This window comes from Coregonus lavaretus, assembly GCF_964263955.1.
Source record: "Coregonus lavaretus genome assembly, chromosome: 5".
NCBI classification, from domain to species: Eukaryota; Metazoa; Chordata; class Actinopteri; order Salmoniformes; family Salmonidae; genus Coregonus; species Coregonus lavaretus.
This window is the reverse complement of record NC_139992.1, coordinates 64,543,948-64,557,508: the sequence shown is the minus strand read 5'-3', so window position 1 is coordinate 64,557,508 and position 13,561 is coordinate 64,543,948. Positions and strand designations below refer to the sequence as shown.

Here is a 13,561-nt window from a genome sequence, read left to right as displayed (position 1 = left end):
CAACAGCAGCAAGCATTAGTAAAGCAAAGTGTAAGTTCCTGTTCTTTTCCCCACATAATCACTCAAATTGTTCCTGCACCGATATAGCTGGAATCCAGTTGTTACTATTGACAAGACTTATTGATCAAAACATAGATGAAGATTGAATTTGTACAACTCATTTACCACAAGTTTGAAACACCAGTCCAGTTTGTAAGCTAGCCTCTGACGGAGTACATACTGTGGGAAATAAGACATTTGTAGATTCAGAATCCTTGTTCAATGCATTTGCCTTTATTCATGTCATTATATGAAGACTTAGGCTTATAGTCTGTCATAACAGAGTGTATTATGAACTTCATAGAAAATGTTACTAGTTCTTCCCAGGACAGTATATGGGAACGTAGAATAAACTGTCTGATAAGTGAACTTGGGGGAGGGAGCTATTCTCTTGTGGATGTCCTGGGAGAAAGGGCTGCCTCTGTGCTTATGTCCTTTGGTATTTGCCTTTTTTGGTAATACACAAAAATAGTACCAAAATATTCAGGAAATAGCTTGACACAATTTATTTTACATTTGATTGCCGTCAAGAATTAATGTCACCTTAAAAAGGAACTAATGCAGATAGTGAGGAGCAACACAGAGTATTAACCTTAATGATTACAGTTTAAGCTCGGAGCTCGCAAAGTCTTAATTTCCCTCTTTTCTGCATGAGAAGTTGATAAAGTTTAATTGCACAGAAAACATCTACCATTGCTGTTTCCATGATGTTCCATTTGCGCAAACTGTACAAAACATATTTTTGCAGTGTCAAATACAGAAAATGACAAAGAAAGAGAACAGGCTTTTAAACACACTAAAATGGTTATGAGCACACCGAATGGCTGTGTAAGGTTTTAGTGCGGGGAAATAGCGTACTCTTTAAAGCTTGTGTTCATGAAGTTTCCAAAACAAGTAGAGAACTTAAAAGGGAAAATCCAGTCTTTTGGTATTTTTTTCAAAACGCTTTGCATGTTAGCAGTCAAGTCTTCAAGATATTGGACTTTCAAGAAGCAATGTGTCACCGACCACATCATGATGCAAATGCATTTTGCATCATGATAATGTGATGCGGCTGGTGACACTTTGTATCTTGAAAGTGCAATATCTTGAAGACTTGACTGCTGACATGCAAAATATTTTGGGACCGTACCAACAGTGGACTGATAAAACATTTTTTTTTTTAAAGGTAGATTTTCCCTTTAAGAACAACAAATGCTTAATTGGTCCGGTAGTAAAGTTTTCACATGCCATGTTCAGTTTTGAATTATAAATAAACTACTGCACCCAGCATTTGAGCTGCAGTTAAAAGACAGTGGTGTGTATTCATGGATACCAAGGGAAGCCAGGCTTCCCCCAGAAATGGGCCCCAAAAAATAAGTCTGTTTCATAATTTTCCTTCAATTTGCAAGAGGCTGAATGTATCTCACTGGAGAAAGCATCAGAGTGAGCGAAACAGTCCCACTCTGACTCTGTCTGGTCAAAAAGAGTATGACATTGTTGCCATCCGTAGCATTGAATGCAAGGGAACCCAGCGAGCATTTGGCCTCCCTTGATTAAAAAAGTATAACAGAGCCAATCAGAATTGAGCTAAATTGAGTGAGCTCAACTGTGAATGGTCCTGACGCACCAAGAAAAAAGTGTCAAGGGAAGCCAGTTTGAATTTGGCTTCACTCCAATCACATCACATCGAAAGCAAAACGTCATTGACAGAAATAAAACATGAATTCTTGCATCTCGTTGTGGTCCTACGGTGGCTAGCTAGCTAGCTAAAATGGCCCTTTTCCTAAATTAGCCATGGATTTGAACTTGTAGTTTTACTTAATTCTCCGTACTGGCCAATGATTATAATAACTGCGATTCTGATCCAACCATAAATTCATACATTGTGCCCCTTGCCTGAGAGGATGGAAGTTCAATATGTAGCTAGATATAGTTGGCTAATGTTAACTAGCTATCCTGGCGCATCATTGCCCTTGAAAGGAAGTTAGGCTAGCGAGCAAGCATTTTAGTAAGGTAGCCTAGGACAACAAAAAATAAGTGTGTACTGTATGACAGAGTCATAGATCGTTTAGGCAACATGAAAGAGGATGGCATTGGCATTTCTCTACAAGTAGGTTGAGTCAACATGTCTATTGTACTTGCACGAACGCATGCACACACAGAAATCAGAACCATGGACAGCCACATCATATTTAGCTTATGTTGAATGAACTAAATTGTTTTAGGTATCACTGTATTAGACTAAGCCTAGGTGATTTGATGATGTTGAAGTTGAAATGGTGCTGGAATAGTGGCGGCAGCTCCTGTTTTCTTTGCAACTTGCAGTAACTCTCCGTGGTTCTAAATTAACAGTTGTTTAGTAGTCCGAAAATGTCGGAAACATTAACTGGCTTGACCACACTGTAGGTCATGTAACTGTTTGTTACATGCAATATGCTTTGTGGACAGAGGTTGCTCTCCAGTTTTGTGATTAAACAAAAAATGTGTGGTTGAATTTATTCTGCCAACGTGTCTTCTTATTGTCTTGGCCTTATATATCTCTATCTCACTGTCGCAAGGCATATGAACTAACAGGTTATAGAGCAAACAACGCAATTATCACAACACAGGTTGTAATATGGCATTTTTTTCCCCTGGCTTGGCTTCCGCAGTGATTTTACCCACGCACCGCTACTGGTTAAAGGCAGTGTAGCACTTATTTCTCAATGCCAGAAACGCATATAATAGTAACTTCGAGCACCCAAAGAAAACATTCCCAAATTATAAACTCTTAAATCAATTGTTATAATATTATAATATTGAAGTTTGGTATGAAGGTCTCCAAATCAGTTCGGTCTTCGGAAAGAAATCCCACAACGCCCCGTGGTCAGAGTCACAAAATGAATGAAAAATATTTTAAAAAGTGGGATAAATGTGAGAGTAACCAGTAACCTTGCTCGCACACACTTTTTCAGTTCTGCCCACAAATGTTGTCCTTAAGCCATTTTGCTACAACTTTGGTAGTATGCTTGGGGTCATTGTCCATTTGGAAGACCCATTTGCGACCAAGCTTTTAACTTCCTGACTAATGTCTTGAAATGTTGCTTCAATATATGCACATAATTTTCCTTCCTCATGATTGCCATCTATTTTGTGAAGTGCACCAGTCCCTCCTGCAGCAAAGCACCCCTACAGCATGATGCTGCCACCCCCGTGCTTCACGGTTGGGATGGTGTTCTTCGGCTTGCAAGCTTGCCCATTTTTCCTCCAAACATAACAATGGTCATTATGGCCAAACAGTTCTATTTTTGTTTAATCAGACCAGAGGACATTTCTCCAAAAAGTACGATCTTTGTTCCCATGTGCAGTTGCAAACCGTAGTCTAAAAAATATTTATGGCGGTTTTGGAGCAGTGGCTTCTTCCTGGCTGAGCGGCCTTTCAGGTTATGTCGATATAGGACTCGTTTTACTGTGGATATAGATACTTTTGTACCTGTTTCCTCCAGCATCTTCACAAGGTCCTTTGCTGTTGTTCTGGGATTGATTTGCACATTTCGCACCAAAGTACGTTCATCTCTAGGAGAAAGAACGCGTCTCCTTCCTGAGCGGTATGACGGCGGCGTGGTCCCATGGTGTTTATACTTGCGTACTATTGTTTGTACAGATGAACGTGGTACCTTCAGGCATTTGGAAATTGCTCCCAAGGATGAACCAGACTTGTGGTGGTCTACATTTTTTTTTTTCTGAAGTCTTGGCTGATTTCTTTTGATTTTCCCATGATGTCAAGCAAAGAGGCACTGAGTTTGAAGGTAGGCCTTGAAATACATCCACAGGTACACCTCCAATTAACTCAAATGATGTCAATTAGCCTATCAGAAGCTTCTAAAGCCATGACATCATTTGTATTTTATTTTATTTTCCAAGCTGTTTAAAGGCACAGTCAACTTAGTGTATGTAAACTTCTGACCCACTGGAATTGTGATACAGTGAAGTATAAGTGAAATAATCTGTCTGTAAACAATTGTTGGAAAAATTACTTGTGTCATGCACAAAGCAGATGTCCTAACCGACTTGCCAAAACTATAGTTTGTTAACAAGAAATTAGTGGAGTGGTTGAAAAACAAGTTTTAATGACTCCAACCTAAGTGTATGTAAACTTCCGACTTCAACTGTAAGACTGTAAAAACACCAGGAAATCAGCTCCAAGTGATTTTAATTTTGGAAATCTGTTCCCAAGTACTCCCACGGATAATAGACACGTGATCGTATAAAAATGTAAGCAAGGTTTGAAATTATTATGTTTTTGTCAAATATTATATCTGTTTGGGATTCTTGCGGTCAATTTGTAGTGTACAAATGATTTTTAATTATGTTCTGGCCCCCCGACCATCCGCTCAAGAAAAATCAAGTCTAGTTGATGATCCCTGATGTAGACCATACGTGCTCTGTAGCCAACAGCGCACAGATACAGTATCTGCACGCTGTTGGCTAGACCGCACGTGCCAATACCGGAGTGGGCACACTCACATTATAAACACAATTTTTTTATGAGAAGACCATCAGTTAATATGGAAATGCGATGGAAACTTTTTTTTGTGGGGGGGGGGGGGGGGGGAATTGGGCACCTACTTGTCAATCTGCGGGGCACATTTCATCCCCGAGAACTTCCACGGCTATCAACAATGGAAGGAATGCTTCAGCAAGAAGTTGCTGCTCAAAGTGGATGCTGTCCCTACCATCAACTTGGCTTCTAAAGCATCGCAAAGCAACTGTGACAACATTGATCCTAAGATATATATATATTTTTTTCCTTTCCCATTGAACCAAATCCGACCCTCCAAAGAAAGCATGGCTCTGGGGCTTCTTCGAAATGCCGAAGCGTCACATTTCAGCTTAGCCCGCACTCGGCACGCTGTATATAAAACTGTATAGAATTACCGCAATGATCCAAGATGGCGTAGCAGTGCGGTCGTGTTCTTTGTTGTGTGTCTGTGTAAATAGCCAGTTTTTTATATATATTTTTTTGTATTTTTCGTACATATTTCCCTATCACACTTTTCATCCTTGTACAAAATATACTTTCCTGCAACCCGCCTCACTCAATGTGGAACGGATTCTATTATTGATTTACCTTTTATCTAGAATCTCCAGTTGAAACTAGCTAGCCAGCTAACTAGCTACTTGCTATTAGCCACCGTTAGCGGTTTTCACCCAGAACATCAGATTTTCTGCTAGAATAACTGAATCACTGGACATTAACACCGGATCACAACTAGCTAGCCGCAACCGAATGGATGTTGCTGTTGGCTAATCACCACTGCCCCCGAAGCAAGCACCAGTTAGCCTTGAGCTAGCCTCGAGCCAGGCCCATATCCCGGCTATCTACCTCTCTGTCTACCGGACGGGAGTAGCCAGCTAACTAGCTACTTGCTATTTAGCCACCGTTAGCGGTTTTTCACCATTGTCCGTGGCCTGCACTACCTACCAGCCAGCTCTAGCCTGGACTATTATCGGCCAGTCTGCACTGTCTGCACAGCGCGTTATCAACCCAGAACATATCATTTTTTCTGCCGGAATCACTGGACCTTTAACTCCGGATCATCGCAACTAGCTAGCTGCAACCAAATGGATGTTGTTGTTGGCTAATCAGCCTTGAGCTAGCCTCGAGCCAGGCCCATCTCCCGGCTATCTACCTCTCTGTCAACCGGACGGGACCTCCTAGTGTTGACACGGAGCCCCGCCGATCCAACACGACTGGTCTGCCGACGAAATCGTCTGATGTGGTTTCAACAGGCTTCCCGTTACAACGTCGACCACGAAGATCCATTTGCTAGCCCCGGCCCGCTAGCACATGCAAGCCGTGGCCTCTTGCTCGCCAGTGCTATAGCAGCCCCCGAACTACTTTTGCTGTTCACCAGACCTTAGGATAACTCAGCTATACAGCATATGCCTGCTGGACTGTTCCTTTATACGGTACTGCATCCTGTTTATGTTTAGCCTCAGCCCAAACTTTGTCGCCATTACCAGCTGTTATCTTAGCTCTCTCAAATAACACCTGTGATTGCTTTATGCCTCTCTCCCATGTCAATATGCCTTGCTTATTGATGTTTCGGTTATTTCTTATTGTACTATTTCACTGTAGATCCCCCAGCCCAGCTCAACCTGCCTTAGATAGCTCCTTTGTCCCAACCCCATACACGTAGAGACCGACTTAATCGCTGCCTCCAGTGATGCTCTCTCTTTCATCGTTACCCAACGCTTAGGTTTACCTCCACTGTCCTCATATCCTTCCATATCCTTGTCTGTACATAATGCCCTGAATCTATTCTACAATGCCCGGAAATCTGCCCCTTTTTTCGTCTGTACCCAACGCACTAGAAGACCAGTACTTAAAGCCTTTAGCCGTATCCTTATTCTACTCCTACTCTGTTCCTCTGGTGATGTAGAGGTTAACCCAGGCCCTGTAGCCCCCAGTATCACTCCTACTCCACAGGTGTTATCATTTGTTGACTTCTGTAACCGTAAAAGCCTTGGTTTCTTGCACGTTAACATCGGAAGCCTCCTCCCTATGTTTGAGTTGTTCACTGCGTTAGCACACTCCGCCAACCCTGATGTTCTAGCAGTGTCTGAATCCTGGCTTAGGAAGGCAACCAAAAATTCAGAAATGTCCATCCGCAACTACAACATTTTCCGTCTCGATAGAACTGCCAAAGGGGGTGGGGTTGCAATCTACTGTAGAGATAGCCTGCAGAGCTCTATCGTACTATCCAGGTCTGTGCCCAAACAGTTTGAGCTTGTACATCTAAAAATCCACCTTTCCAGAAATAAGTCTCTCACTGTTGCCGCTTGCTACAGACCCCCCTCAGCCCCGAGCTGTGCCCTGGACACCATATGTGAACTGATTGCCCCCCCATCTATCCTCAGAATCCGTACTGCTTGGTGACCTAAACTGGGATATGCTTAACACCCCGGCCAACCTACAATCTAAACTAAATGCCCTCAATCTCACACAAATGATCAACGAACCTACCAGGTACAACCCTAAATCTGTAAACATGGGCACCCTCATAGATATCATCCTGACAAATTTACCCTCTAAATACACCTCAGCTGTCTTCAACCAGGATCTCAGCGATCACTGCCTTATTGCCTGCGTCTGTAATGGGTCCGCGGTCAAACGACCACCCCTCATCACTGTCAAACGCTCCCTAAAACACTTTAGCGAGCAGGCCTTTCACATTGACCTGGCCTGGGTATCCTGGATGGATATTGACCTCATTCCGTCAGTAGAGGATGCCTGGTTGTTCTTTAAAAGTGCTTTCCTCTCAATCTTAAATAAGCATGCCCCATTCAAAAAATTCAGAACTAAGAACAGATATAGCCCCTGGTTCTCCTCAGATTTGACTGCCCTTGACCAGCACAAAAACATCCTGTGGCATACTGCATTTGCATCGAACAGCCCCCGCGATATGCAACTTTTCAAGGAAGTCAGGAACCAATATACACAATCAGTTAGGAAAGCAAAGGCTAGCTTTTTCAAACAGAAATTTGCATCCTGTAGCATTAACTCCAAAAAGGTTTGGGACACTGTAAAGTCCATGGAAAATAAGAGCACCTCCTCCCAAAATGCCCACTGCACTGGGGCTAGGAAACACTGTCACCACTGATAAATCTACAATAATCGAGAATTTCAACAAGCATTTTGTACGGCTGTCCATGCTTTCCACCTGGCTACCACTACCCCAGCCACCAGCTCTGAACCCTCCGCTGCAACTTGCCCATGCCCTCCCCCCCCCCCACTTCTCCTTCACACAAATTCAGACAGCTGATGTTCTGAAAGAGCTGAAAAATCTGGACCTCTACAAATCAGCTGGGCTAGACAATCTGGACCCTTTCTTTCTAAAATTAGCCACCGAAATTGTCGCAACCCCTATTACTAGCCTGTTCAACCTCTCTTTCGTAACGTCTGAGATCCCCAGAGATTGGAAAGCTGCCGCGGTCATCCCCCTCTTCAAAGGGGGTGACACTCTTGATCCAAACTGTTACAAACCTATATCCATCCTGCCCTGCCTTTTGAAAGGTTTTGAAAGCCAAGTTAACAAACAGATCACCGACCATTTCGAATCCCACCGTACCTTCTCCGCTATGCAATCCAGTTTCCGAGCTGGTCATGGGTGCACCTCAGCCACGCTCAAGGTCCTAAACGATATTATAAACTCGATCGATAAAAGACAGTACTGCGCAGCCGTCTTCATCGACCTGGCCAAGGCTTTCGACTCTGTCAACCACTGCATTCTTATTGGCAGACTAAATAGCCTTGGTTTCTCTAATGACTGCCTCGCATGGTTCACCAACCACTTCTCAGATAGAGTTCAATGTGTCAAATCGGAGGGCCTGTTGTCTGGACCTCTGGCCTTCTCTATGGGGGTACCACAGGGTTCAATTCTCGGGCTGACTCTATGCTTTGTGTATATCAATGATGTCGCTCTTGCTGCTGGTGACGCTCGGATCCACCTCTATGCGGATGACACCATTTTGTATACATCTGGCCCTTCATTGGACAATGTCTTAACAAACCTCCTTATTAGAGGGGAAACAATGAAAAAACGGTGGAACTGGCTTCAAAGTCCAGAGTTGAGTTTGAGGGCTATAGATACAATGCATTCGGAAAGTATTCAGACCCTTTCCCCACATTTTGTTACGTTACAGCCTTATTCTAAAATGGATTAAATAAATAAAAATCCTCAATCTACACACAATACCCCCTAATATCAAAGCAAAAACAGGTTTTTAAATATTTTTGCAAATTTATAAAAAATAAATAACATTTACATAAGTATTCAGACCCTTTGCTATGAGACTCAAAATTGAGCTCAGGTACATCCCGTTTCCATTGATCATCCTTGAGATGTTTCTACAACTTGATTGGAGTCCACCTGTGGTAAATTCAATTGATTGGACATGATTTGGAAAGGCACACACCTGTCTATATAAGGTCCCACAGTTGACAGTGCACGTCAGAGCAAAAACCAAGCCATGAGTTCGAAGGAATTGTCTGTAGAGCTCGGAGACAGGACTGTGTCGAGGCACAGATCTGGGGAAGGGTACCAAAAAATGTCTGCAGCGTTTAAGGTCCAACAACAACACAGTGGTCTCCGTCATTCTTAAATGGAAGAAGTTTGGAACCACCAAGACTCTTCCTAGAGCTGGCCGCCCGGCCAAACTGAGCAATCGTGGGAGAAGGGCCTTGGTCAGGGAGGTGACAAAGAACCCGATGGTCACTCTGACAGAGCTCCAGAGTTCCTCTGTGGAGATGGGAGAACCTTACAGAAGGACAACCATCTCTGCAGCACTCCACCAATTAGACCTTTATGGTAGAGTGGCCAGGCGGAAGCAACTCCTCAATAAAAGGCACATGACAGCCCACAATGAGTTCGCCAAAAGGCACCTAAAGACTCAGACCATGAGAAACAAGATTCTCTGGTCTGATGAAACCAAGACTGAACTCTTTGGCCTGAATGCCAAGTGTCACGTCTGGAGGAAGCCTGTCACCATCCCTATGGTGAAGCATTGTGGTGGCAGCATCATGCTGTGGGGATGTTTTTCAGCGGGAGGGACTGGGAGACCAGTCAGGATCGAAGGAAAGATGAACGGAGCAAAGTATAGAGAGCTCCAAAGAATGGCGCCGAAGGAGATGGCTGCCATTTTACGGGCTCCTAACCAATCGTGCTATTGTGTGTGTTTTTTCACGTTATTTGTAATTTATTTTGTACATAATGTTTCTGCCACTGTCGCTTATGACCGAAAAGAGCTTCTGGATATCAGGACAGTGATTACTCACCTCGTACTGGATAAAGATTTTTTCTTTAACGAGTCGGACGCAAAGGATTTTCTTCAGACACCTGACAAGGCCCAAATCCCCGTCATTCGCATGAGAAAGAGACAAAGATTTCGGGGACGTAGGTCGGGTGCCTTGTAAGGATCCGACGGCGAGTGCGTAATCTGCCTCTACCATCAGTCCTATTAGCCAACGTACAATCATTGGATAACAAAATAGACAAACTACGATCATGGATATCCTACCAACGGGACATTAAAAACTGTAATATCTTCTGTTTCACCGAGTCGTGGCTGAACGACGACATGGATAACATACAGCTGGCGGGATATACGCTGCATCGGCAAGATAGAACAGCTGCCTCCGGTAAGACAAGGGGTGGCGGTCTGTGTATATTTGTAAACAACAGCTGGTACACAAAATCTAATATTAAGGAAGTCTCGAGGTTTTGCTCACCTGAGGTAGAGTCTCTCATGATAAGCTGTAGACCACAATATTTACCAAGAGCATTTTCATCTATATTTTTCGTAGCTATCTATTTACCACCACAAACCGATGCTGGCACTAAGACCGCACTCAATGAGCTGTATAAGGCCATAAGCAAACAGGAAAACGCTCATCCAGAGGCGGCTCCCCTAGTGGCCGGGGACTTTAATGCAGGGAAACTTAAATCAGTTTTACCTAATTTCTACCAGCTTGTTGAATGCGCAACCAGAGAAAAAAAATAAAAAATAACTCTAGACCACCTTTACTCCACACACAGAGATGCGTACAAAGCTCTCCCTGGCCCTCCATTTGGCAAATCTGACCATAACTCTATCCTCCTGATTCCTGCTTACAAGCAAAAACTAAAGCAGGAAGCACCAGTGACTCGGTCGAGGCAAGCAACACTGAAGCATGCATGAGAGCATCAGCTGTTCTGGACGACTTTGTGATCACGTTCTCCATAGCCGATGTGAGTAAGACCTTTAAACAGGTCAACATTCACAAGGCCGCAGGGACAGATGGATTACCAGGGTGATTACTCTGAGCATGCCCTGACAAACTGGCAAGTGTCTTACTGCCATTTTCAATCTGTCCCTGACTGAGTCTGTAATACCAACATGTTTCAAGCAGACCACCATAGTCTCCGTGCCCAAGGACACTAAGATAACCTGCCTAAATGACTACCGACCCGTAGCACTCACGTCTGTAGCCATGAAGTGCTTTGAAAGGCTGGTCATGGCTCACATCAACACCATTATCCCAGAAACCCTAGACCCACTCCAATTTGCATACCGCCCCAACAGATCCACAGATGATGCAATCTCTATCATTAAGTTTTCCGACGACACAACAGTGGTAGGCCTGATCACCGACAACGATGAGACAGCCTATAAGGAGGAGGTCAGAGACCTGGCCGTGTGGTGCCAGGATAACAACCTCTCCCTCAACGTGACCAAGACAAAGGAGATGATTGTGGACTACAGGAAGAAAAAGAGGACTGAGCACGCCCCCATTCTCATCGACGGGGCTGTAGTGGAACAGGTTGAGAGCTTCAAGTTCCTTGGTGTCCACATCACCAACGAACTATCATAATAATAATAATAATAATAATAATAATATGCCATTTAGCAGACGCTTTTATCCAAAGCGACTTACAGTCATGCGTGCATACATTTTTGTCATGGTCCAAACACACCAAGACAGTCGTGAAGAGGGCACGACAAAGCCTATTTCCCCTCAGGAGACTGAAAAGATTTGGCATGGGTCCTCAGATCTTCAAAAAATTCTACAGCTGCACCATCGAGAGCATCCTGACTGGTTGCATCACCGCCTGGTATGGTAACTGCTCGGCCTCCGACCGCAAGGCACTATAGAGGGTAGTGTGTACGGCCCAGTACATCACTGGGGCCAAGCTTAGTCATAGACTGTTCTCTCTGCTACCGCACGGCAAGCGGTACCGGAGTGCCAAGTCTAGGTCCAAAAGACTTCTCAACAGCTTCTACCCCAAAGCCATAAGACTCCTGAACAGCTAATCATGGCTACCCAAACTATTTGAACTGCCCCCCCACCCCCACCCCATCTTTTTACGCTGCTGCTACTCTGTTAATTATTTATGCATAGTCACTTTAATTCTACCCACATGTACATATTACCTCAACTACCTCAACTAGCCGGTGCCCCCGCACATTGACTCTGCACCGGTACCCCCCTGTATATATAGCCTCCTACTGTTATTTTATTTTACTTCTGCTCTTTTTTTCTCAACACTTTTTTGTTGTCGTTTTATTTTACTTTTTTTTATAAAAAAATGAATGCATTGTTGGTTAAGGGCTGTAAGTAAGCATTTCACTGTAATTTCTACACCTGTTGTATTCGGTGCATGTGGCTAATAAAATTTGATTTGATTTGAAAAGGATCACACCAGCGCCATAAAAATGATACACTGCTCAATGTTGCACACGATCATCTGCACCCGAAGCTCCCAAACGTTTCTGCATGGTAACTCAAGGCCTTTGGAATTTGTGACAAACCATTAACCAATGCCACCAATACCTAGTCTAGTCACAACCCAGTCTTGAGCCATGACCCAAGAGAAACTGGCCTCTACTCATTGTAGGGTAAAATTGACCCTAGATGCTGATCTAGGGTCAGTCTTTAATTTCCCCTACTAATGGTTAAGGTTAGAATTGGGGGAGGGGAAGCTGATCCTAGATCTGTACCTAGGGGAAACTTCAGCCTGGAGTCCTCTACCCATCAATGGGTTCTGACCCATCCTGTGGAAAACACTGCTCTGGATAGAAATCCTCGGTGTTAATATAAAGCTACTCGCTCCAACCAGGAATAAGTTAATGTGATCCAAAACTGCTTCCAGCAAACTGCTTCCTGAATGGGTCAACGTGAATCTCCGGAACCTTACTACTAAAGCCTTCCGCATACTTCGGTTCGGCTGGCACCTAGCCGAACTCTGCTAAGTGAACCAAATGAGTGTGCTCACATATTCCAATAAAAGACTGTAGCTTGAAAAACGATCGCAATAGTACCGTTTGTCCATCGAGACACCGTCCGAATTAATCTAAGATACACTATATATATATATATATATATATATATATATATATATATATATATATATATATATATATATATATATATATATATATATATATATATATATATATATATATATATATATATACACACATACACACACAAAAGTATATGGACACCCCTTCAAATTAGTCGATTCGGCTATTTCAGCCACACCCGTTGCTGATAGGTTTATAAAATCGAGCACACAGACATGCAATCTCCATAGACAAACATTAGCAGTAGAATGGCCTTACTGAAGAGCTCAGTGACTTTCAACGTGGCACCGTCATAGGATGCCACCTTTCCAACAAGTCAGTTCTTTAAATTTCTGCCCTGCTAGAGCTGCCCCGGTCAACTGTAAATACTGTTATTGTGAAGTGGAAATGTCTAGTAGCAACAACGGCTCAGCCGCGAAGTGGTAGGCCACACAAGCTCACAGAACGGGACAGCCGAGTGCTAAACCGCGTAGTGCGTAAAAATCATCTGTCCTCGGTTGCAACACTGACTACCACACTTTCTCTGGAAGCAACGTCAGCACAAGAACTGTTCACCGGGATCATCATGAAATGGGTTTCCATGACCGAGCAGCCGCACACAAGCCTAAGATCACCATGCCAAGCGTCGGCTGGAGTGGTGTAAAGCTTGCTA

The 13,561-nt window shown here is 43.6% G+C and overlaps 1 protein-coding gene across 1 annotated transcript in view; it reads right to left on the bottom strand.

Annotated features, from left to right (window-relative positions):
- The window catches only part of LOC311130165 (myosin light chain kinase, smooth muscle-like), a gene marked incomplete at its 3' end in the record, with an annotated part of 108,323 nt that overhangs the window by 20,190 nt on the left and 74,572 nt on the right, over nucleotides 1–13,561 (bottom strand). The window contains exon 19 of the mRNA XM_084162859.1: nucleotides 166–219. Coding sequence (XP_084018985.1) covers nucleotides 166–219 — 54 coding nt within the window. The remainder of the gene's footprint in view (nucleotides 1–165; nucleotides 220–13,561) is intronic.